The sequence below is a fragment of the Mirounga leonina genome, unplaced genomic scaffold (assembly GCF_011800145.1).
Source record: "Mirounga leonina isolate KUSES-001 unplaced genomic scaffold, KU_Mleo_1.0 Mir_166, whole genome shotgun sequence".
In the NCBI taxonomy this organism is placed as follows: Eukaryota; Metazoa; Chordata; class Mammalia; order Carnivora; family Phocidae; genus Mirounga; species Mirounga leonina.
Window position 1 is genome coordinate 12,072,092 of NW_023270418.1, and position 26,374 is coordinate 12,098,465.

The following is a 26,374-nucleotide window of genomic DNA, read 5'->3' on the forward strand; positions in this document are numbered from 1 at the left end:
CTTATTTTTCCAAGAGGAAGCCGATACACGGATATTAAGCAATTGCCCCAAATCACACGTCCATCAAATGGTACAGCGGGGATTCCATCCCTAGGAATTCTACTCTGGAGGCCAAGCTGTAAAACACGCCATTCAGGACTGCCTTTCTAACTACTTTGAAATGTTTGTGTTCTGTGCGCCCGCTGGAATGTAAGCTGCAAGTGGGAGCTTCTCTTGGAAACTACGGTTATCCCCGGCGCAGAGAACACTGCCTGTCAGCAGGTCCCTCAATAAATGCTGAAAAGTGGGATAAATTTTAACTCGAAAAAAATTGTCGGGATCAGCAAAAAAAGCAAGCCCTGAAGGCTCTTTTGGTACTGCCAAGAGCCAAGGCGCGGTGGCTGGGGGGAGCAACAACAGAGGCGCCGTGCACTGCAGCCTGAGAGACTGGCTGGCCGAGGGGGTGTGGCTGCAAAAAGAACAACTATTTTGAGCACCATTTTCGTTGGCCGAACTGGCTTAAGATTTCAGAGAGGAGGTGAGGTAAGGCGCAAGACGTGAGTTCACGCGAAGGATAATCGGCGACATCATTCTAAAGATTAGAAGGGAGAGGCGGTGCCAGGACCTGGCCCCGTAGAGCGCGCCCGCGACACCGGCCCAAGCGCGTGGCTCCGCCCCCAGCGCCCGATGGGATCGGCCCCCCTGGCCCCGCCCCGCAGGGTAACCCGGAAGCAGTTGTGTGGCGCACACACACACACCCACCCCCCCGCCTGTGCGCGGTAGCTCTCTTTCCGGTCGGCGTGGTTTTTGCGAGTGGAGCGACGGCCGTACCCGGTCTTTCAACATGAGCGTCCCGGCCTTCATCGACATCAGTGAGGAAGATCAGGTGTGCTCCCAGGCCGCGAGTGCCTCCAGGATGGGGTTGGGAGGGTATGAAGGGCTGAGCCAGGAAACCAGGCGGTCGGGACACCGCCCCGCGGAGCCCGCCCCGGGGCTTAGAGCCGCAGCTCACTCCCCACACACGGGAGTAGGGAGGCCGTGAGGCGAGGCGCTAATTTTTGACCAGGAGTTGAGTTGGCCCGCCGACCGTCGGTTCCAGCGCTTGGCCCGAGGCTTTACAGCCAGCTTCCTGGTTGGCGTCGGGAACCTTGCAGTCCGTGTCACTTCTGACGACACTACTTTTTGACTGGGAATGGTGTCTGCTTCCGTCTCCCAAATGCAGCCACATCCGGAGTGGGAGGTAGCGAATCTTTAAACGACGTAAGCAGTCGAGGAAAAATTATTTTGTACAAAAGCTGAAAATGGTTTTATTTTGTGATCACAGAGGCAAAGGTGACCCTATTTTAAACGGAGGCCGTATTTTATATTCTTACTTGTGCAAGAGTGAGAGTTCTGGAACCTGAAAATAGAACAGTTTCACCCTCATGTTTTGAGGCATACACCTGGTGAACCATCGTAATATTTTTAAATTTTTTATATCATGCTTGGTCTTTTGTATGCATGGCTGATAGTTGATGGGAGTAAAACCTGAATTTATTTTCTCTAAGTTAATTTTATAGAACTGAAAACCATATTCTGTGAAGTAGGTGTTGTTTTATAATTTTTGCTACTCCACTAACATGGAAATTTGGTTTCCATAGAGGAAAACACCATTACTATTCTAAGATAATTCTTAGAATTACAGATGTTGATTTTTACCCCCATGGTAGAAGTGCAGACCCTCAGCCCTGAAGAACCGAGTAAGAAGGGGAAATGAAAGGGGGGGGTGGGGGGCGCTAAGGGAGGAGATAAGGCTAGGGAAGGAGTTGAGCACATTAGAAAGGAAAATGTGGAAAACAAGGAAAAAAGCATATTAATGGAATCATGTTATCAACAAATTGCTATTAGATTACCCCAAAAAAGTATTTGATTTTAACATAGGAAAGAATTTGTAGATGGAGGAAGTTCTTGTCGTGGTCTTATGTTAGTTTTAAAGAGTCATTTCTAGTTAGGTTATGCCACTTTTGTAATACATGAGTTTGACACCAGCCATTCCTTTCAGGTAGATGTGATTGCTTCAGAAGTTCAACTTTGGACAAATTCTGTGTTTGAGTAGGGTAGGAAATGGAGTTCAGAATTTTGTCTTTTCCTTTACTTGTCCTACTCCACAACTACTTGTAGCCAGTGAGGATGACAGATAAAAACAATAAACTGTTGATTGAATGGTTCTTAGAAAAAGTTTGCTTTGTATCTACAAAGCAGAAGCTGAAAAACTTTTTTTGTGTTTTTTTTTTTTTACCATATTACACTTCCTTCATAGGAAAACACATTCCCCACTAGTGTTTTTATGCTCTTTGATATGGTGACCGTTTTATAAAATCTAGTTTATAATACCAACTCATAAGTGAAGATACTGTGTTGTTACCTGAAAGGGTAGCGCCATCAGATCTACAAATTTAACGTACCTTTTGTAGGTAGCCAAACATGTTTGTGGGTTCAGAAAATGTGATACCTGGGCATTTACTAATGGTATCCTTTCATCTTCCTGCTTAAGTTTTTCATTTTGTTATCTTAAATACCATCTACATTCATGTTTGGCTGACATAAATACCAAGTCCTCAAAAGAGCATCTTACTAAATATTATATATATGCTTTAGAGTATAAAATGTCTGAATACCTGGATGTGGTACTGTAGTTACAGGTCCCAGGGTGCTTTCTGATACAGATATGTATTTTGCATTCTAAAAAATGAATAAAGTAGATCCAATTTGAAAAGTACTATAAATTCAAAACAACATTCAAAGCATCTTTTTATCTTTGTGTTTCCCAAAATGCTTGTCTCATATAGGTTCTCAAACATTTTATTAACAAATGATTACCTTCTTGCCAAGGTAATGGCAAATGTCTGTAACTTTTTAAAGTAGCTATATTATATACACTTGAGAGCAATAAAATTTCGTTTCTTTAAAACAAGTTGAATTTACCAGGTCAGATTAATTGTCCACACACAACCCCTCATAAACGCTTTGGTGTATATTAGAAGTTTTGGCTATGTACTGGAAGTTCAGCAGCATATAGGTGATAGAGAAATTCTGAAGATGATCCATGTGGGTCATAGTGGGTTTGTGTAGCCACTTGGTTTTGTAGAGGAAAACCTGTGGCTCCTGTGGGGTTGTGATGGGGACTGAGGTGGGGGAGAGGCACTTCAGCATAGTAATTTAAAGTCATTAAGTATTTACTTCTTATTTTTTCAAAAAAGAATGGTTTGAGATCTTGAATTTTGGCATTGTCACTTTTAGAGATGTATAGCAATCTTAACTTGATTCAACAGGCTGCTGAGCTTCGAGCTTATCTGAAATCTAAAGGAGCTGAAATTTCAGAAGAGAACTCAGAAGGTGGACTTCATGTAGATTTAGCTCAAATTATTGAGGCCTGTGATGTATGTCTGAAGGAAGATGATAAAGGTTTGTTTTTAATTTTTTTGTAATATTTCTTACTAATCAGAAAGGATCTACTTTTTAAATTTTTCTTGTAAATTATATTTGTCTTAGAACTGTTAAGCCCTGTTGTTTTTTTAATCTTACCTTTACACATACTTTCAGGTTATTCTAATCTGTTATACCTGTGAAGTAAGTCTATTTTGAGAAGACATCTTTTTTAATAGGTCATGTTTTTTGAGTGTTAAGTGCATACACTCAATACTGATAATTTGAGAATGAACTGAGGAAAAGTGAAGCTCTTCTTTCCTTTTGATAGGTTTCCATTAATATCAAATGGGATATAATTTCAATATCAATATCTAAAAGATATTTAATTATTTGGCTGATTCCCTGTTTATTGACATAAAATGGGAAATTTTGAAAATTGGGAGTCCTGTAATCTTTAGTTAAGGTTTGAGATTAAATTTGGCTTGTAGTTAATATCTTACAGTCAGAAAGCAATGACCCAGCCAGGAAGTTGACCGCTTCCATTTCTCAATAATTTCCTATTTATATATAAAAGTTTTCTTCACTTGAGAAAGCATTCTAACTTAAGACCGAACCAGTAACTTCCAAATGATTGAATATCTTGCCAGTAAAAATTGAAACCATGTATATAGACATATATATCAGTCTTCTGTTTTACAGGTTGAAAACCAAATCTTAGGTAATAATTTCCTTTTTCTTTAATAAAATGTACATAGTGCTTTCTGGTTGTTAGCTGTAAGCAGAACTGGTTTCATTTGAATTCATGTATAATATATTTTTAGCATAATGCACACCCTTGAAGGAGAAGTGTCCTCTGGTGGAACTGTTTTACAGTAGCCAGATTACATCTTCCTAAAGTGTTTTATGTTTAATGGTCTTCTATATATTAAAACACTGGAAATACATACTTAATTAGACACATTAAGTATGATAGTATTGCTGTTGTGTTATCCATGCATGTGTAGATGTTGAAAGTGTGATGAACAGCGTGGTTTCCCTCCTGTTGATCTTGGAACCGGACAAGCAGGAAGCTCTGATTGAAAGCCTGTGTGAAAAGCTGGTCAAATTTCGGGAAGGCGAACGCCCATCTCTGAGACTGCAATTGTAAGTTAAGAACTGAAAGAGGCTCAGTTTTTCAAGAGGTTCTTTTGATGTCGCTCTCATTTAATGGTTAAAAGCAAGAATTATGGAACTTGACTGTCAGCTGTGGCTCTTACTAGTTGTATGACCTTGGACAAGTCGTTTAACCTTTCTGTGCCCCATTTCCCTCCTTGTGATGTGAAGTTATTAATGGTGTCTCAGGTTTGTTGTGAGAGCAGATAATCTCAACTTAATCATCATAGTTACTGATCTCAAACACTTTTATTATTTGTTAACCAGGCTGAGCAACCTTTTCCATGGGATGGATAAGAATACTCCTGTAAGATATACAGTGTATTGCAGCCTCATTAAAGTGGCAGCATCTTGTGGGGCCATCCAGTATATTCCAACTGAGCTGGATCAAGTGAGTTACTATGTGGAATACTTGTTCTGCTTATAAGAAATGTAGAATATATTATAACTAAAATAGCAAATATGTATGTTCTAAATGTTACCTTTTAAATGATGAAACTGTGTTCAGCTGTGTCACTAAATTTCCTCCTTTTGTCAATCCTGTAGGTTAGAAAATGGATTTCTGATTGGAACCTCACCACTGAAAAAAAACACACCCTGTTAAGGCTCCTCTATGAGGCACTTGTGGATTGTAAGAAAAGGTATTCAGAATTAATGTACTAGCTTAAAACTTCACAGGCAATTTAACTTAAAACCTCACAGGCAACAAACAGTTGAGGCTGTTTTTAAAAACAAATAGGGTAAGTGATTTCGCTCTGTTTTGTTCTCCACAGAGTTGCTGTAAATGTATTTCTGTAAATTTCACCTACTAAGTTAAACATAACTACAAAGTTTAAAATAGTTTTCCCCATCTTTAAACATTTTTAAAAGCAAAACTTGCTTTTGTTCTAAAAATGGTACAACTGTTAATCCGAAAGCTATATGTAACTTTAGACTAAGTTATTTAATGATGCTTTGATGTCTTAGTGTGGGGCAGTGCTACCACTTTTGTTTAGTGATAGGGTTTACCAATCAAAGTTTCCACAGTCAGTCTCTTATATAAAAAGTGCCCCCAAGATCAAATTTTGCAATAGACTCTACTAAAAGAGTACTTGTTGGGCTTCTGCAAGGTCTTGGGTTTCTAAGGTATGTAATTCAGCCTAGCAAACTTCATGCCCAAAATACTTACTCTATATACCCAGCTTATAGGTTTGGCTCAGTTTTCAGAACTAGTGTTAAAAGATAATCTTACCTTTTTGACCTAGCTTTTCAATTTCTTTTCACATAATGGTTAAATACTTTTAGAAAAAGTAAACCAGTCTTCCCTTTAGTTTTTTTATTGCACAATTTTTATACTGGCTTTTAGTGCTGGGTATTTAATGTATTAGAGAGGGTCAGTAAGGTTAATGTGTTTCTGTTAAGTAATGTAAACTTTTTGCAACTATTTAAATTTAACAATATAAAAGGAAACTTTTGTTACAAAAGTTGGAACGCTTTATCATAAAAGAAGAGAAGCAGGGGATACTGCGCTAACAGCCTGTTTCATTCGTGGCTACTACCTATTGTATGTTGGCAGACATATGACAGCATTCTAGCCAGTAGTCAGTAAAGTGTTAAGAGTAAATAGATTATAACAAAGACCATTTCAAATGGAGAGAGCATTAAAAGCTGTTAGAGAAAGAATCCTTATTTTCATGCACACTTCAGATGGGCAGACTGCATCCAGACTACTGGGATTCAAGTCTTGGCTTTCCTGCTTGTTGTATGACTAAATAAATTACCATCTCTGTAACTCAGTTTCCAATTGAATGGAATTTCTAATTTAGAGTGGAAAAAATAGTAATACCTCATAGGGCTGCTGAAAAACAAGATAACAATATTCATATACTTTTTAACATAGTGGCTTCATTATTGGGACAGCACTCCATAAAAGTTAGATATTCTTACTATCCTTTTCATTTTTCAAGCTCACCTTTAAGAAGTTAGTCTTTTTTCTGGTAGAGTAATTTAAAATGATGAGTGTTATGGTTTCCCTCTGAATGTCTAGTGCTTAGCAGAGATGATGACTACTCACTGGATGATTCTCTAATTGCTGTTTAGTAGGTCCTTAGTCTGTTATATGTAGAATGGAAGTGACCAATGTTCTAAGGAATTCCAAATTTAATTTTCAGAGAAATTGAAATAGGACATCAGTACCCATCTATGCTCTACTAGACATGTCTTTTTTTTTTTTTTTTTTAAGATTTTATTTATTTATGAGAGAGAGAGAGGATGAGCAGGGAAAGGGGCAGAAGGAGAGGGAGAAGCAGACCCCCCACTGAGCAGGGAGCCCGATGTGGGACTCGATCCCAGGACCCTGGGACCATGACCTGAGCTGAAGGCAGATGCTTAACCGACTGAGCCACCCAGGTGCCCCTACTAGACATGTCCTAATGTTAAACCTTTGCAGTATTTGGCATAGATGATCACTTTTTCCTTGAAACACTTTCTTCAGTTGGTTTTTGGGGCCTCCTCACACCCCCCTCATTTATTGAAGTGTAGTCGACTTACAGTGTATTAATTTCAGGTGTACAACATCATGATTCTACATTTATCCCCAAGGGGCTCATCTCTCTCGGTTCTTCTCTCTCTCTCTTTTTTAAGATTTATTTGAGAGAGAGTGTACACATGAGTGAGAGTGGGGGTGGGCAAAGGGAGAGAATCTTCAAGCAGACTCCCTGCTGAGTGCAGAGCCTGTTGCGTGGCTCCATCTCAAGACCCATGAGATCATGACCTGAGCCAAAATCAAGAGTGAGAATCTTAACCAACTGAGCCACCCAGGCGCCCATCAATTCTTCTCTTTTTTTTTTTTTTTTTAAAGATTTTATTTATTTATTCATGAGAGACAGAGAGAGGCAGAGGGAGAAGCAGACTTCCCGTGGAGCAGGGAGCCCAATGCGGGACTCAGTCCCAGGACTCTGGGATCATGACCTGAGCTGAAGGCAGACGCTTAACCATCTGAGCCACCCAGGCGCCCAGTTCTTCTCTTTGTTCACCACTTGTTTATGGGTTCCTTCTCTCAACATTAGGATAACTTATTCCTGGGACTTTTTCTGCTCAGTTACATTTATTCCCTGTGCATGTTGTTTGTATTTTTTTTGCTGTGATTTTGGGTGAGGCCGAGTACCAAATGCAGGACAGTTTTCTGTATTGCTAAGTTGTTAAAGTTCAGTACGAGATACTTCACATCCCTGTCCTCACCTACTAAAATGCCATTGGTGCTTCCCAGGCATTAGAAGAGCTGCAATGCTCCCATGCACTTGCAAATGCTCTGGAGGGCACCTGGTTAAGAGCCACTGCTGCCTAAGTGCTCTCATTCAGTCACATGCCTTTAAATACTATTTATATGCTAGTGATTTTCACATGTTTATCTCCTGTATTTCTCTTCTGAACTCCAAATATCTATTCCTGTTTAACATCTCTCTTTAGATACTCAAAAGACCTCTCATACAACAGCTGCAAAAATGAACCTTTTTTCCTTCTAAATCTGTTCTTTTTACTTTCTCCAACTCAGGAAATGCCATTTCTGTCTTCTGGTTGTCCAAAACCCAAAATTGGGATTCCTTTACGGTTCCTTTTTTGTCTTCCACTCTGTATCTAATCCAATACCAAATCCTGTCAGCTCTGATAAATCTAAAGTCTACCTTGTGGTCTAAGCTACCATTATTTCTTATTTAGATTTTTGAAGTAGCCTCTTAAATGGTCCTTGTTTGGGTCTTGTCCCCCTACAGCCTGTTCTTAATACAGATTAATACAGCTTCCAGAAAGTTCTGTTTAATATGATCAGATTATGTTTCCCCTCTATTCAGAACCCTCCAGTGCTTCTTTGGGAGTAAAAGGCCAAGCCAGCTCCAGATTCTTAGTACTGGCCCTTCTGCCTGGAGCACTTTTTTCCCAGGTAGCCACATGGCTCCCTCCCTTCTTCAGATCTGTTCCCTTATTATTTCATCAGAAAGGTCTTCTCTGGCTGTCTGTGTATAACAAGATCTCCTCTACACCCTTGCATTGTTTTTGTTTCTCTCATCCCTATTTCATCATTTCCCCCTTGCACTTCTTAGTAACAGACTTATTATAATGTTTATTATCTGTCCCCGCTAGAATGTAAGTTCATGAGGGCAGGAACTTCATTCATTACTCAAACAGTGTCTGACACGTGGTAGGCACTCTATATTTGTTAAATGAATGACTGTTTACGAAATATGTTGCAAAAGCAGAGATGTACAAAAGCACATGAAGTGGTGGTTTATGGAACTAGAGTACATGCCCTTCCTGAGGGCTTTTAGATTAAAAAATGTCAAAACACCTTGCAAGTATAAGATCCCTGGCTTTTTCCCCTATTTCTGATGTTACAGTAATTAGCTTGCAGTATTTGAGTGTTGGTTCCTTCATTTCTAAGAATAGATGCAGTCCAGTGGTCACTCTACAGTCCCTGTTTTCCTCCACCTCTCAGCACCATGTGACCATGATATTCCTTCCCTCATAGAAACTTCTCTTGACTTAGGTGACACTTCTCCTTTTTTTTGTCCAACCTCTTTGGCAGTTCATTCTCAGACACCTTTGTGAATTATTCTTTCTCTGTCCCATTAAATACTACTATTACTCAAGATTTTGTCGGAGGACCCTTTTTTCACTCCGCCTGGGTCATCTCATCTATTCCCATGGCTTCTGTCATCTACTGAATGGACATCCATGTTTTTGTTTTTGTTTTTGTTTTTTTTAAAGGTTTTTTTTATTTGACAGAGTGTGCGCGCACGCAAACAGGGCAGCAGGCAGAGGGAGAAACAGGCTCCCCACTGAGCAGAGAGCCCGACATGGGGCTCGATCCCAGGATCCCGGGATCATGACCTGAACTAAAGCAGCCACTTAACTGACTGAGCCACCCAGGTGCCCTGACATCCATGTCTTTAACACAGTCTTCTCTTCTGTGCCTTGGATCTTTGTATTCAACTACTTTCTACCCTTTTCTGCATGTTTCCACTCAGATGTGGCACATAGCTGCCTCAAACTCAGTGTGACCAAAATGAATTTGTTGTTTTCTCACTCAGTTAGTCTCTTTGTTCCTAAGTGAGACATCTTAAAGTGCAATCTATTTTCTCCAATCTGCAACCATAATGATTTTGTGAAATAGAAGTTTCCGCAAATTTTTCTTTAGGATATATTACAAAACTCATAGCATGTAAGACCTTTCTGACACGGGCTTCTAGGTTACCTACTGAGGCTTGGTGAATGTGATGATAATCATGCCATTTTTGTATGGTGTGTTGACAGACTACAATGTGTAATGGATATTCCCTCCCTCCATTTTCCCCCAACACACAAGCCTTTCCTCTTGGTTATCACATCCGAGACATACTAAGCCTGTGTCAGCTGTAAGAGCACCCTGCTCTTTCCCAGTCTAGACCAGGGGCTGGCACCTTTTTGTATGGTCCACAGGCTAAAAATGGTTTTTACTATTTTAAATGGTTAAGAAAAAGTGAGAATAATATTTCATGACATATGATCATTATATGAAATTCAAATTTCAGTGTCAATAAAATTTTATTGGAACACAGCCCTACTTACTCATTTATGTATTGTCTACGGCTGCTTTTGCCAAGACTAGAGTAGTTGCAGCAGAGACCATATGGCCTACAAAGCCTAAAATACTTAACTGTCTGGCTTTTCACAGAAAGTTTGCCTACCCTTGGTCTAGGCGACCTATGCTCGACTTCATTTCTCTGCCTAAAGCACTACTCTTACGTTTAGGTTAAATGCCCCTCTCTGACAGCACCCTCTACTTTTATCATAGGGTGTGACAGCCTTAGCGGTTTGTGAGGCTGTACGCTCATGAAGGCCAGGAATCTGTCTGTCAACCATTGTGTATGCCCAGGGTGTTTGGCACATTATGGGCCCTGGGTGGATAAATGCTACCCTCCCTAAGGAAGGTAGAAGAGGATGGCTGTTTTATTTAAATACAAGTTTCTGTCACACTGCTGATTTAAATTCTAAGATTTGGTTTTTGCTCAGTACACATAAAATGTAATTTTCTTTGCTGCTTCTGAATTAGAATTCTGAGGTTCACTTTGCCCTTTTAGTAAGAATGCTTATATCTATGGGTTCTCTCCTTCATTATTTTACTTACATTGGTGGTTGATGAGTACAAATCATGTAACATTTTCTTGAGCTGATTGTATGTCAGATACTGTGCACTTTAAATGGATTCTTTTATCTGGTATTTGTGAATTCAGATTTCTTGATAAGATATATTAGGTTGAAGTATATTGTGGCTGCTAAAACTGGAAAATGAAATGCACATGTGCTTGTAGAGTATCACAAGATAACAATGAGTAAAACAGGTTTTCATTAAAATTTTCTTCAAATTCTTACAGTTTGGGACACCTGGATGGCTCAGTTGTTTAAGCGTCTGCCTTTGGCTCAGGTCATGATCCCAGAGTCCTGGGATCGAGCCCCTCATCGGGCTCCCTGCTCAGCAGAAAGCCTGCTTCTCCCTCTCCCACTCCCCCTGCTGTGTTCCCTCTCTCACTGTGTCTCTCTCTGTCAAATAAATAAAATCTTAAAAAAAAAAAATTCTTACAGTTCTATCACTATATATAAGATGCTGGTTACCACTTAACCACTCCTATATTTACATTTGTGTATATATATTTTTAAAGATTTATTTATTTTAGAGAGAGAGTGGGGGAAGCAGAGAGGGAGAGAGAATCCCAGGCTGACTCCTCACTGAGCACGGAGCCAGTCATGGGTCTCGATCCCATGATCCCGAGATCACAACCTGAACCGAAACCAAGAGTCAGACACTCAACTGATTGCGCCACCAAGATGCCCCTACATTTGTATATTTTAATAAACCTTCGGTTTTTAGGAAGTTTTAAAATACGATTTAACTTTTTAAAATCAATGATACAGCTCCTACTGATTTTACCCAAGTTGAATCAAGATGTTGGGTGGGGGGAGTGTTTTTAGAAAACAAAGAAAAAAATGATTTTTCATAATTCACTAAGTTTTCTATAACTGTCCAACGATTCATCAGTTTAAAGGAAGAAATAAAGGGTGAAAATAAACATTTTCTAAGACTTCAAATTGAATGAATACATTTTGTGCTTTTCACTGCAACTAAAATCTATCATCTGCATAATTTTAAGGATAATTTAATTGGAAGGATACATTTAGTAGAGTTATTTAAATATATGGTGTCGGCTCAACTTCAGCCATGCTGTTCTTTTTTTTTTTTTTTTTAAAGATTTTATTTATTTATTCATGAGAGACAGAGAGAGAGAGAGATTGGCCGAGGGAGAAGCAGGCTCCCAAGGAGCAGGGACCCTGATGCGGGACTCGATCCCAGGACCCTGGGATCATGACCTGAGCCAAAGGCAGACGCTTAACCATCTGAGCCACCCAGGCGCCTTTCAGCCATGCTGTTCTAATAATTTCTAGAACACAAAACTTTTTTCCTACCTAAGCCCTCTGTACTTGGTCTTCCCCTTTGTCCGGAAAGTTATCCAGCCTTCACCTCCAACACTTTTCATGGCCAGTTACTTTACATCCTTAGATTTCATCTTATATGTCATTCCTTCGAAGAGAGACTTTCCTTATGTACTTCCCTGTCTCTGCTTGCATTACTCTTTTACATCACCATTTTTTTTTTCCTTCATGATACTTATTTGTGGTGGTTTTTTTTTTTAATCACTTTATTATTTTTTTTTCCATCATCATAAGTGTACTTTAATCCCCATGCCCTGTTTCACCCATCCCACCACCCACCCCTCTCTGGTAACCGTCAGTTTATTCTCTGTGGTTAAGAGTCTGTTTCTTGGTTTGTCTCCCTCTCTCTCTTTTTTTCCCCCCTTCATTTTGTTTCTTAAATTCCACATATGAGTGAGATCATACAGTACGTCTTTCTCTGACTTACTTTAGTATTATCTAGCTCTATGCATGTTGTTGCAAATGGCAAGTGTTTTTTTTTCTTTTTTTATGGCTGAATAATATTCTGGTGGGTGTGTGTGTGTGTGTGTAGGTGTAGACACACACACATCTTTATCCATTCATCTATTCATGGACACTTGGGCTGCTTCCATAGTTTGGCTATTGTAAATAATGCTGCTGTAAACATAGGAGTGCGTGTATACCTTTGAATTGGTGTTTTTGTATTCTTTGGGTAAATACCCAGTACTGTGATTGCTGGATCATAGAGTTGTTCTTTTTAAATTTTTGAGGGACCTCCATGCTGTTTTCCACAGTGGCTGCACCAGTTTGCATTCCCACCAACAGTGCACAAGGGTTCCTTTTTCTCCACGTCCTTGCCAACACTGGTTTTCTTGTGTTTTTGATTTTAGTCATTCTGACAGGTGTGAGGTAGCATCTCATTGTAATTTTGATTTGCATTTCTGTGACGATGAGTGATGTTGAGCATCTTTTCATGTGTCTGTTGGACATCACCCATTTTTTAATTGGATTATTTGGATTATTTGTTTTTAGGGTGTTCAAGTTGTATCAGTTCTTTATATATTTTGGATACTATCCCTTTATCGGATATGTCCTTTACTTGCAAATATCTTCTCCCATTCTGTGGATTGCCTTTAGTTTTGTTAATTGTTTCCTTTGCTGTGCAGAAACTTTTTATGATGTAGTTCCAATAGTTCATTTTTGTTTTTGTTTCCCTTGCTTTGGGAGACATATCTAAAAAAAATGTTGCTATAGCTGATGTCAGAGAAATTACTGCCTGTGGTCCTTTCTAGGATTTTTATGGTTTCAGGTCGCACATTTAGATCTTTAATCCATTTTGAGTTTATTTTTGTTTATGGTCCAGTTTCATTCTTTTGCATGTAGCTGTCCAGTTTTTCCAGCACCATTTGTTTTTCCCCATTGGATATTCTTTCCTCCTTTGTCAAAGATTAATCCACCATGTAATTGTGGGTTTATTTCTGGGCTTTCTGTTCTGTTCCATTGAGCGATGTGTCTATTCGGTACCATACTGTTTTAACTATCTCTTCATAATATAACTTGAAATCTGGAATTGTGACACTTCCAGTTTTTTCTTTTTCAAGATTGCTTTGGCTGTTTTGAGGTTTTTTTGTGGTTCCGTACAAGTTTTAGAATTGTTTGTTCTAGTTCTGTGAAAAATGCTGTTAGTATTTTGATAGGGATTGCATTAAATGTGTAGGTTCCTTTGGGTAGCATAGACATTTTAACAGTGTTTGTTCTTCCAACCCATGAGCATATAATGTCTTTCCATTTCTTTGCGTCTTCTTGAATTTCTTTTATCGGTGTTTTATATTTCAGAGTAGAGGTTTTTCACCTCTTTGGTTGAATTTATTCCTAGTTATTTTGTTTTTTGTGTGATTGCAAATGAGATTGTTTTCTTAATTTCTCTTTTTGTTACATCATTATTATCACATAGGAATGCAGCACATTTTTGTACATTAATTTTGTATCCTGTGGATTTACTGAATTCATTATCAGTTCTAGTAGTTTTTTGGTAGAGTCTTCCGGGTTTTCTGTATATAGTGTCATCTGCAAACAATGAGAGTTTTACTTCTTCCTTACCAATTTGGATGTCTTTTATTGTTTTATGTTGTCAAATTGCTGTCTAGCACTTCCAGTACTATGTTGAATAAACGTGGTGAGAGTAGACATCCCTTTCTTGTTCCTGGCCTTAGGGGAAAAGCTCTCAGTTTTCCACCATTGAGTGTTTTGTTGGCTGTGGGTTTTTCGTATAAGGCCTTGTTTATGTTCAGGTATGTTCCCTCTAGATCTGCTTTGCAGAGGGTTTTATCACAAATGGCTGTTGTACTTTGTCAAATGCTTTTTCTGCATCTATTGAAATGATCATATGGTCCTAATCCTTTCTCTTAATGGTGTGTTGTATCACACTGATTGATGGGTGAATATTGAACCAACCTTGCATCCCTGGAATAAATCCCATTTGATCACAGAGTATGATTTTTTTAATGTATTGTTGGATTTGGTTTGCTAATATTTTGTTGAGGATTTTTGTATCTATATTCATGAGAGATATTGGCCTGTAGTTCTCCTTTTTTGTGATGTCTTTATGTGGTTTTGGTATTAGGCCTTATAGAGTGAATTTGGAAGTTTTCATTTTCTGTTCAGAAAAATAGGTATTAACTCTTTAAATGTTCTGTTGAATTCGCCTGCAAAGCCGTCTGATCCTGGACTTAGTTTTTTGGGAGTTTTTAAATTACTTGTTCAATTTCATTGCTGGTAATTGGTCTGTTCAAATTTTCTATTTCTTCCTGCTTTAGTTTTGGTAGGTTATATGTTTCTAGGAATTTACCTATTTCTTCTGAGTTGTCCAACTTGTTTGCATATAGGTTTTCATAATATTCTGTTATAATTGTTTATTTCTGTGGTGTTGGTTGTTAATTTTCCTCTTAGTGATTTTATTCGGGTCCTTTTTTTTTTTTAATGTATCTTGCTAAAGGTTTATCAGTTTTGTATATCTTTTCAGAGAACGAGCTGATTTCATTGTTCTGTTTTTTTAGTTTTTATATCATTTATTTCTGCTCTAATCTGTATTATTTCCACTACAAGATGTGTAATGTCCTTCATTATTTCCAAATCACAGTGAAGGCGTTGGTGGTATAGTGGTGAGCATAGCTGCCTTCCAAATCACAGTGAAGGACTTGCAGGTTCTCTGGGAAATGTCAGAAAGGCTAAGAAGGATTCTGAACTGTTGGCATTTTCCTAATGGAAAGATACTCTGCCCTATTTTAAGCTTCTCTCTTCAAACAAATGATCACTGGAGACATTTGGAAAGATCAAGAACAGAGCTGCTAGATGCTTCCATTTCCCTTGTAGAATCTCCATGTCCCCCAAGTGAGGTCAGCTTGTACAGAAGGAGATCCATAATTTTTGGTGCTCTGAAGCGTTTTAGAATCCCTTCTGTTTTCCTTCCTCCTTTAGGTATAAGGTTAGGTTGTTTATTTGCGATTTACTTGCTTCTTGAGCGATAGGTCTGTATTGCTATAAACTTCCCTTTTATTACCACTTTTGCTGCATCGCAAAGATTTTGGACCATTGTGTTTTCATTTTCACTTGTTTCCATGTAATTTTTTATTTCTTTGGTTTCTTGGTTGACTGATTCATTGCTTAGGAGCATGTTATTTAACCTCCATGTACTTGTGTGTTTCTCAGATTTTTTCTTATGGTTGATTTCTAGTTTCATAGCATTGTGGTCAGAAAAAATGCATGGTATGACTTTGGTTTTGGGGGGTTTTGTTTTGTTTTGTTTTAATTTGCTGAGACTTGTTTTGTGGCCTATTCTGTGATCTATTCTGGAGAATGTTTTTTGTGCACTTGAATGTGTATTCTGTTTTAGGATGGAATGTTCTGAATATAGCTGTTAAATCCATGCGTTCCAGTGTGTCATTCAAAGCCACTGTTTTCCTTATTGATTTTCTGTTTGGATGATCTGTCCATCGATGTAAGTGGGGTGTTGACATCCCCTACTATTATTATATTACTATTGATTTTTTGTTTGTTTGTTATTGACTGTTTTGTGTATTTGGGAACTCCCATGTTAGGTGCATAAATATTTACAACTGTTATATCCTCTTGTTGGATTGTCCCATTTATGATTATATAGTGTCCCTCTTGGTCTCTTGTTAGTTTTTAAGTCTGTTTTGTCCAGTATAAGTATTGCTACCTAGGCTTTCTTTTAACATCCATTTCCATGTTAAATGTTTCTCCATCCCCTCACTTTCAGTCTGCAGGCATCTTCTGGTCTGAAATGAGTCTCTTGTAGGCAGCATATAGTTGGGTCTTGTTTTTAATACACTCAGTCACCCTCTTGTCTTTTCATTGGAATGTTTAGTCTATTTACCATTCAGAGTACTTATTGACAGATATGTATTTACTGCCAATTTGTTACTTATTTTGTGGTTGTTTCTGTAGATTTTCTCTGATCCTTCTCTTGCTTCCTTTCATGGTTGGTTGGCTTTTAGTGATATACTTGGATTCCATTCTCTTTATTCTTTGCATATCTGTTACTGGTTTTTCGTTTCTGGCTACCATCATGGCACTTGTTAGTTCTTATTTTTCCTTAGTCATCGGTCTTTCCTACTAGGAGGAAAGTTCCATTTTTTTTTTTTTTAAAGATTTTTTTATTTATTCATTTGACAGAGAGACAGCAAGAGAGAGAACACAAGCAGGGGAAGTGGGAGAGGGAAAAGCAGGCTTCCCACGGAGCAGGGAGCCCGATGCGGGACTCGATCCCAGTACCCCGGGACCGTGACCCGAGCCGAAGGCAGACACTTAACGACTGAGCCACCCAGGCGCCCCGGAAAGTTCCGTGATTCTTCCCATAGAGTAGGGCTGTGTCTCTTGGTCACCATTGTATGTGTCATCAGTATAGTACTTGGCACTTAATAGTTTTGAGTGAATGAATGGCAGTAATGATATCCTGAAATTCCTAAAGCAACATTTCTTTCTAGTGATGCTGCTTCAAAAGTCATGGTGGAATTGCTAGGAAGTTACACAGAGGACAATGCTTCCCAGGCTCGAGTTGATGCCCACAGGTACTGTTGAACGCGTTGTCTTTCTGATGGGGGCTACCCGCAGCTTGGAGGTTGAGCTGTAGCAGAAATTACGTTTGCATCTCCCAGCCCCGTGATCCAGAGCCATTTGATACTGTGTGCTCTGTGGTGATCCGGTGTAGATACTAAAATCCAGGGCTTGGTATTGGAATGACCATAGATTGTAGGTGGAAGAGTCACATGATATTTTCTGTTTAGGGTATTGCTGGGTTGGGTGTGATGATCCCAAATTGAGAAGTAGAGCCTAATATCGGGTTGATTTTATCTTAATGGTAAGGTATGTAGATGAGGAAAAGTTGGTGGCATGCTAAAAGTTAGCCCATTGCTAATGAGAATAAGGGCTTCAAACAATCCTTGGTCTACTTAGTAGCAATAATAATGGAATCAGTTTTTTAAATCTATTAAATGGAAATAATAACTTCTCTGTACGGTACGGCTTCACAGGGACCTAGGTGTTGCTAGAAAGTGTAGTTTGTGGGAAAGATCTTTAACTCTGAGGTTAGACTGCCTGCATTCAAATACTCCACCACTTAATTAGCACTTACTGGGCAAGTTCTTTCTGGGCCTGTTTCATCTTTGATAACAGGCACGATAATACTGTATATCAGGGTGTTGTAATGCACGTAAAGCACTTAACTCAGTGTCTCACATATGGGAAGATGCTTCTGCTGTTTTAATTTTTCTTTGATTATTTCAGTCGTGCTTTTGCTCCATGTTTTTGTCTACAACTACTTTGTTATGTTTTTAAAACAGATACACCTGATAAGTAGATTTATTGGCCTGTTTTAATCTCAGTCCTGTAGCTTTTTTTATGCTGTGTAAATTGAAATCTTAGATATTTTACTGAATTAAATATATTTTGCAATCTGTAAACGTCGGTGGAAAGTTCCTGAATCTCAGGACTCTGAGCTTGTATTTTTGTTTTTTAATAAAGGTGTATTGTACGAGCATTGAAAGATCCAAATGCATTTCTTTTTGACCATCTTCTCACTTTAAAACCAGTCAAATTTTTGGAAGGCGAGCTTATTCATGACGTAAGTATTTATCTTTAATGTGGAAAATGTTCTCTTTTCCTAAATGTAACATATTGAAGCAGAACTCTTTTTCTTTGTATTCATGAACATGACTATTAGATCGGGAAACAGAACTGTTTGTTTTTTTTAACACCAAGAACAGAATGAAATTTAAGACCAGCCTTTTTTTTCCAATCACTGAACATACCTGTTCCTGTTCTTTCTCCCTTTCCCTCATCTCCGTACTTGTCTGGCTGTTATGAACATAAATAATAGGAATTTCTTTTTATATGTAGTGTCAGGTAGCCCCAATTAGGAAGATAAATCTGATATTTAAAAACAAATGAACACTCTTTTCAAGTGTAAGTATAAATACATTTTGGATTAGTTTCCATTTGTATTATGCTGTTCCCACCGTCTTTCAGGGTAGCTCACTTAGAGCTGTATTTACTGATTGTTCATCTAAATGAGTCTTAACGAAAGCAAATGGTTTAGATAGTAATTTGATCAAACAGATTGCTATTCTGCACTAAAGGAAGCATTGAGAGTTTTATTGCTGAGAGTTAATGTCTTAAAAATATCTTGAGTATAAATCTTGATTCTGTATTGAATATTATATCTTTATTTTCTATCTGTAGCTTTTAACCATTTTTGTGAGTGCTAAATTGGCATCATATGTCAAGTTTTATCAGAATAATAAAGACTTCATTGATTCACTTGGTAAGTTTTGGAGTTTATTCTTTGTTGGGCTATAAAGAAAGATGGGAACATGCTCTTCTAGAACTCTCATGTACTGTAAAATCCAGCAAATATGACTGTGGCCTTTTGTTTAGATTACCCTAATCAGTGGTGTATGATAGAACAGCAGCAAACAGGTGGACAGTTTAAAAGATTATTCAGAATGAATTGGGAATCAGAAGAAGATGTAGGAGGTAGCATTTGTGGTGGAAAGAGCAATGAAACTAGGAGTCAGAAAACCTAAGCCTTTATTTCTCTCTATAAGAGTTTGTTGGAATTTAGGCCCTCCTGCCGGGTGTACTAGACCATGCTTCTTTGAGGTACAGTTCTAGCAAGAAGCAGGTGTTAGAGCAGATTCGGATAGAAATAATTCCATTGTTACATGTGTTTTTAAATTGTGGAATGGAGGATAGAGCAGAAAAGCAACTTAAAGGATCATCATTACTTTGATCATAATGGCGACTTTTAGAAGTACTCATTTTAACAGCTGACAAAATTTGATGACTAAAAGCTACTTTATTATTTAAAACAAAATTATGTTTGTAACAGACCCTTACTCCTTATATTTTTGGTGATTTTTAAAAAAGAAGCCATAGTTACATAATTGAAACAAATGGGGTTTTTTCCCCCTGTAATATATTTTATTCTTGGTGCACACCCCCCCCCAAAATTAACAAATTCTAGAAGTGTATGTATTGTTAAAGCAGATCTAAGTGAAGCTGTAGATGGAATTAGAAATGGAATTACATGATGGGGGAAACTTTCTCTTTTTTTTTACTTTTTTTTTTTTTTCTTTTTCTTTTACAAGGAAACTTTCTTTACTACAATTTGTTGAAGACAGCATAGTCTTAGCTTTATATGATTTTAATTTTCGAATTTTCTTTCTAGAGCATCAAAGCTCTGTTTGCCAAACTGAATTTAACCTTATCCCCATTGAGCAAATTCTATATATATTCAGTAATTTCTTTCTGGAGCATGTTTTGAACATACTAAAGTTACAAAGAGAAAAATTAGAAAATCTGTAGTTGAACAGATTTAAATTGTTCTAAAACTACCAGTTTTTTTGAGAATGAAGTCAACTGTGAAACCGAGGTGCTTTGTTTTTCTACTAGGCAATAATCAAAACACCTTAGAGGTTGGTTATATTTCCCATGTTAATATTAAGTTGTTAGTCTCGTGGTTTGAGATATAGATGAAGAACTCATTTATAGTCTATTTTGATTATACTGTTATTAGTCCTCAATTTGGCCATCATTAATTCCTATCACATGTATATTTTGTGCAGCCATGGAATTGGGGAAGATTGAATTATTCTGAACATAATAAGGCATTTGAAATATACCAGGATAAAGTAGATGCAAGTGTGTTTGTGTAGAATGCTTTGCCAGGTGCACTAGACCCAGAAAAACCACATTCTGTCCCAGTTAATTTGTTTTGTGGCATGAAGCTATGTGATGGAATGTTAATGTCAGCAACCTCTTTATTTACGCACCAAGGAAAAAGGAGTAGTAATTAACACTTTGACACTCCCCCATTGATGTGTAATTGACTGTTTCAAAGGAGCACTGGTTCATAAGCTATTGCATGCATTAAAATTACGTTTTCTATATTGCAGCATTTTAAGACAGGGGTCAGTGACAATGCAGAAATTGCTCAATGATGCACATTTTTTTATTACTGCATTAAGGTTTTGACATATTAGTAATGAATAAATGTTTCCATAAAATTAGATTTTTTTATAACTTTAAAATTGAAATATGACACAGAACACTGTGACTTCCTCTTTGACGGTAATGTTCTAGTTTCATGAAACAAAGCACAGCTTTCTACAAGTCTTTAACTCATACTTCACTGGCTTAATAGTTTTGGTTTTGAGAACGAGTTCTAACACACAGGTTTCCACATGTAAGATAGATAATGGTTTTACATAATGCACTTTAGAAATAATCTTCATTTCTCTGATAAATTCTTAAATTTATGTAAGCTTGTAACTACACAAAGAGTAGCAGTAAAATAGTATTTTAATTATATCTTAGAAACTTTAGGAATATCATTTTATCATACTGAAAGAGAAGTGTATATGCCCAGAGAACTGGGGATGTTAAGGAATTTTCTTGTATTTGAAAATATTGAGAAAAATCTTTAGTAGTTGTTTTCTGTGATAGGAAAAACGTAACATTTCTAATTTATGGTGCCAACCGGAAGTCCAGTTCCCTGTTTTGCCTTCAGTTTCTTGAACATGTATGCAAATAAGCTATCTTTTATTAGACATTTGTAAAAGATGCTTTCGGCAAAATATCTTAATAAGTGTGCGTATTTTTGGTTTTACATGTATTGCTAACGTTTATTACAACTCAAAGTCTGGTTACAAATGTCTAGATTCTACAGGTGGCATCACTTTATCAAAAACACTTTATTAACAGTGACAACTTGGGCCAATAGTAAGCATTATCCTGTGTCAGCTGAATTGCCCTAACATGTCTACATGTAATCTGGTGTTATACAGTTGCTACCTTCTTGCTTCAGAAAGTTAATCAGCATCTAATTTGAATTTGTTAATTAGGGTTAATGTGCACTAATTGATTTTTTGATGCTTGTAGATTTCCATTAAACCCGGTTAGCAGTACTTACTTGGATACCTCATTCATTTGAGTTATGATGATCATGTTTTTGTTGAATCTGTGCCAAATAGAAGGCCTGCATCATAATTACAGCTAATTAACAGATGATTATGTCCTGTATTAATGGGCTTCCCTTGTCTTCTGCTAATATATGTTATAAATTTCAAATTTATTTATGGAGTGCTTAGAACTTTTTTAACAGTGGAAACTTGAGGCTCTTAATTATTAGAGGGTACATGATCATTTGCTCAGTTTCATAATTTGAAACTTCAGAGAAAACGAACGTGTAATTTTAGATTAATTTTAGAAACTTGTTTTTGTAATAAGTTAGCATCAAATCAAGTATATATGATATTGTGTTATAATTCCATTTCCATTTAGGAACTGGTAATAATTTAGATATTCAGGATTTATAAATATATGTATTACTAGTCATTTATTTTATAAGCAAATATATCTTTTAGGCCTACTACACCACTTTGACTAAGTCATTTAATCTGCTCTTCAGTTTTCTTATTTTTTAAAATGAAAGAATCAGGACTGGGTAATTTGTAAAGTTTCCTTTTGGCTCTCACAATTGTTTGTGATCTGAAAAATTGTAACCGCATGTTTCACTAGAAGTTAAAAGGCAAAATTTGAATTATTTGTACAGTTTTCTACTTCAGGTATCACTGTTAATGGTACTATTTAATTTTATCTAGTACTAATCAGTGTAGCCTGTAATTGTTAAGTGATGAACACCCTTTTGACTTAATTATTAAATCCAAAGTCACCTGGGAAATGGAATGTTTTCATAACAGAATGTATATGAAAATATTTTAAGGCTTCATGTTTACTAGTAATACTGACACACAACAAAAGGTAAGGAATCTTGTGTTTAAATGGACAGCAAATAGTAAAAATAAGCTTAAGTAATTAAATAAAAATGTTCTTATGAAATAAACTTTGTACGTTTTATCTCCTAAAATCTGTAACTATAAAAAACGTAAAATGTGCAGAAGTTCTAGGGCTTAAAAAATACCATTTTATAGCCCATTCTTACTTTGAACCTATGACCTGTGGCACTGTAGCAGTAAAGAAACGTAGTTCTAGAAGAATAACTGTTAATATTCCATAGTTTAATTATGGGGTCAGTTTATGGTTTGCAAATATAAGCAGCTTTGTCACAACTGCTCTGTAAATGCTCAGTGACTTTTTTTTTTTTTTTTTTAAGATTTTATTTATTTATTTGAGAGAATGAGAGAGAGCGAGCAGGAGGGGGGGGGGTCAGAGGGAGAAGCAGACTCCCTGCCGAGCGGGGAGCCCGATGCGGGACTCGATCCTGGGACTCCAGGATCATGACCTGAGCCGAAGGCAGTCGCTTAACCAACTGAGCCACCCAGGCACCCTGCTCAGTGACTTTTGACACAAGAGTTGTAATTGTGCAGATCTTTAACTAGTACGGATGTTCATCCAGCTTTAACCACTGTGTTATTCAGGTCTATTACATGAACAGAATATGGCAAAAATGAGACTGCTTACTTTTATGGGAATGGCAGTGGAAAATAAAGAAATTTCTTTTGACACAATGCAGCAAGAACTTCAGATTGGAGCCGATGATGTTGAAGCATTTGTTATTGACGGTAAGGCAATTAGAATATTTTCATTTTTTTCCTAGAATTTCTCTTTTATCTTTTGGAATATAAGATTTTATATCTTGGGGTGCCTGGCTTGCTCAGTCCGTAGAGCATGCCACTCCTGATCTCGGGGTCATGAGGTCAAGCCCCATGTTCAGCATGGAGCCTGCTTAAGAAAACAATAAAAAAAGATTTTGTATCTTGAAACTGAGTCGTATTCTAACAAAGCTAGGTTCTCTTGTAGCAGGTATGAATGTTTTGACTTGCAGATTATATTTGTAGTAGAGTGAAAATTCAGTGGAAATACAACTTGCTCTTTGGTTTTTGGTGTTCTGTTCCTCGAAATCATACAGAATAATGGCCTTTAGGCAGTATACCGTAGTGGTTAAGAACCTTGATTTTAGTATCAGATCTGGATTTGAGGACCAGGTCTTCCTCTGAAACAGGAATGTAGGAGTTAATACATGGTTGTGAGGATTAAATGAAGTAATGCAGGTAAAGCACTTTATTTATTTAGCCCAGTGCCTGGCACATAGTAAATGATCTGTAAATATTAATCATTATCATTTTTTTTATCATTGGCTAGAAACAGGACCTTTCCCAACAATTACATTATAATATGATTTAATTGTTACTCAGATTTTTTTTCTGGGCTTTTTAAGTTTGAAAGTTGGGGGAATTGCCCAGTCAGGATTAATAAAATGTACAGAGTTATTGACATGGTTTCTTTTTAATGCTCTAAGTCTCAAACTGTCCTATAAAGGAGTAATACCTTATTAGGAAATTAGTGTTTTCCCCCATATGCAATTGTAGGGGAGAACACTTAGAATTCTTAATAAAAACTGTATGTGATATTTAGTATAGATTCACCCAGCAACCATAGGACAAATGCACGACCTTCCTCTTGGTTCCATCACACTGCTGTGCTTGTTACTAGATTCAGAGAGCTGGTTTATAAAATAATGTTTGAAAATTGTAAAGTTTATTGTGGTTTAGTTTTATATCTTAGCTGTTTTTCTTGGGAATTTTCCATATAACGTACCCTGTAAAACGTCTTTTTTCAGCAGTAAGAACTAAAATGGTCTACTGCAAAATTGATCAGACCCAGAGGAAAGTAGTTGTCAGGTAAGACACTTAAGACTTTGCAGCATTTTGTAGAACAATTTAGTTTGTTCCGATTATTTCACTTAAATGTTTAGAGAACCGAGGTAGTGTTCTTATCAGTTGACTGTAGTTAAATAGTTGCTATTTATCATAATTTTATTAAAGTTCAGACTGAATGTGATTAGCTTATTTAATGAAAGAGTCCTATTTTCCAGCACATTTCATTTAATGGCTCAGCATTGGCTAGAATACTAATGACTTTTGTGTCTGGTTTATGTAGTTCAGGAAAATAGAAGGTTTAGGATCAATATGATAAAGATTTTTAAAAAATAATTTAGAATGGTAAGAATTAGAAGCTTAGGTCTTTCATGTATATTTAACCTGGTTTTTAACTAGATATAAGTGTGTAGTATTGTAAAAGAATGCCAAAAGGATATAAAGTTGACAATAACTTTGTTTTTAATTTTTCAATTTTTAGTCATAGTACACATCGGACATTTGGAAAACAGCAGTGGCAACAGCTGTATGACACACTAAATGCCTGGAAACAAAACTTGAACAAAGTGAAAAACAGCCTTTTGAGTCTTTCTGATACATGAATTTTTATGCTACATATAAAATTTTGTTCTTTTTGGAAAAAATCTAAATCACAGTAAAACAAACTGAAATTTGACTACAGTCTGGACATTATTGTCTTAAGTTTAAAGAAATGTAAAAAGTCACAAGTTTCAGAGGATACAAAGTAATCAGTTGCAAAGGGTCACTATCTATCTTGTATATTTCATAAGTTGTGTTCGCAAGGAAGGGGGTTCAGGGTGCAGCAAATAGCTTTGATGAAGGGATATATGGAGGAAAGCACATTTAATTTAGGGGGAATTGGATAATAGTATAATTTCACCACATCAAAAGAAATTGGAAGAGTATAACTGTAAGGCTTTAGGTGCAACATTTTGTTCTAGTCAAAACCTTATTGATATTTCAATTAAATCTCTGTTCACCACTGAAAGCATTTATCAACATTCTTTTAATCTGTCATTTTTTCCAACATCTCTTCTGCTTTTCTTTTCTTAGGTTGGTTGTCATTTTCTAAGCTTAGGAAGTTTTCGATTTCGTTAATTTGATTTGTTACTAGGCTCTGCCAGTCATCTTCAACAGTAGAAGGTGCAGCCACATCGGCAGGATCTTTAATCTTGGTTGCCTGAAAATGGCTTTGGAGCAGAACTGATTTCAGAGGCTTTATTTTCACCTAGAAAAGACCAAACTTGTTTTCCTTACCATTGAAATTGCTCGTTTTTTTTTTTAAATCATCAATAAGAGTTAAAAGAAAATCCTGCAATTATGAGTATGTGATAAAGCCATCATTTTTCTTGACTAATTTTCAACTTATTTTGGCATAAAACAATAAAATGTGCACCTGGAGGCTCATGCCTGTGTAGTAGATCCTTAAGATCCCTAGTAAAGTCCAGGGATACCATGAACATTTTCTAAAAGGTCTTGGGCCTACACTGAAAGAAAAGATATTTAAAACTATTGCAGATCAAAATCTGTTTTGTCTGCTACTCCTTCCTCTTCCCCTCCCAAACATGTCTATGTTTGGTATCTTCTATCAAAGCCAGGGGAAAATTAAAAATGTTAATGGAGGAGGGCGCCTGGGTGGCTCAGATGGTTAAGCATCTGCCTTCGGCTCAGGTCATGATCCCCGGGGCCTGCGATCGAGCCCCGCATCGGGCTCCCTGCTTGGCGGGGAGCCTGCTTCTCCCTCTCCCTCTACTGTCCCCCCTGCTTGTGCTATCTAGCTCTGTCAAATAAATAAATAAAAATCTTTAAAAAACAAAATGCTAACGGAGGTAGACTGCCATATAGAAACTGCCTTTTACTTTGTTTCCTCTCCTGCTTCAGAGCACCACTGTTGGACAGACAGGAAAGAGCAGTGAGGTATTTGGAAGTTGGCATGTTTCCAAGGCACTGCATTGGGTCATATTTTTTAACACAGTATTGTAAGTTTTTCATTTTAAGATTTTTTTTCTGATAATAATTATACTTTTTCCTCTATTATCTAAACTTCCAATAAAGAAACTAAAATCACTAGTAATCTATCCAGAGAGAATGGTCAACATTTTAGTATTATTTGCTACTAGTCTTTTTTTCTATTTTTAGCATATTTGATCATTCTA

At 37.1% G+C, this 26,374-nt stretch overlaps 2 protein-coding genes across 3 annotated transcripts in view; one reads left to right on the plus strand and one right to left on the minus strand.

The window, feature by feature from the left end:
* The first annotated feature begins 718 nt into the window (after positions 1–718).
* On the plus strand, positions 719–25,206 carry EIF3M (eukaryotic translation initiation factor 3 subunit M). 2 transcript variants are annotated; one of them, XM_035012525.1, is made up of 11 exons: positions 719–865; positions 3,291–3,423; positions 4,392–4,530; positions 4,807–4,930; positions 5,086–5,180; positions 17,007–17,090; positions 18,043–18,142; positions 18,760–18,841; positions 22,959–23,102; positions 24,161–24,221; positions 24,679–25,206. In XM_035012525.1, exons 1-11 carry the CDS (start codon positions 824–826, stop codon positions 24,797–24,799), a joined length of 1,125 nt encoding a protein of 374 aa, XP_034868416.1. In that variant the 5' UTR covers positions 719–823; the 3' UTR covers positions 24,800–25,206. The 2 variants fall into 2 exon arrangements, with proteins under 2 accessions (XP_034868416.1, XP_034868418.1); XM_035012527.1 differs by having other exon boundaries at positions 24,164–24,221.
* CCDC73 (coiled-coil domain containing 73) overlaps positions 25,083–26,374 on the minus strand; it is a 212,933-nt gene continuing 211,641 nt past the window's right edge. Inside the window, exon 16 of the mRNA XM_035012528.1 lies at positions 25,083–25,446. Coding sequence (XP_034868419.1) covers positions 25,225–25,446 — 222 coding nt within the window. The 3' untranslated portion in view covers positions 25,083–25,224. The remainder of the gene's footprint in view (positions 25,447–26,374) is intronic.

Bases quoted from the DNA above. Each gene is read 5' to 3' on its own strand.
- EIF3M (XM_035012525.1), top strand. From the start codon at position 824: ATGAGCGTCCCGGCCTTCATCGACATCAGTGAGGAAGATCAG. The intron at 5,181-17,006 runs GTATTCAGAATT...ATTTCTTTCTAG, and splicing joins CTTGTGGATTGTAAGAAAAG to TGATGCTGCTTCAAAAGTCA. The intron at 24,222-24,678 runs GTAAGACACTTA...TTCAATTTTTAG, and splicing joins CAGAGGAAAGTAGTTGTCAG to TCATAGTACACATCGGACAT.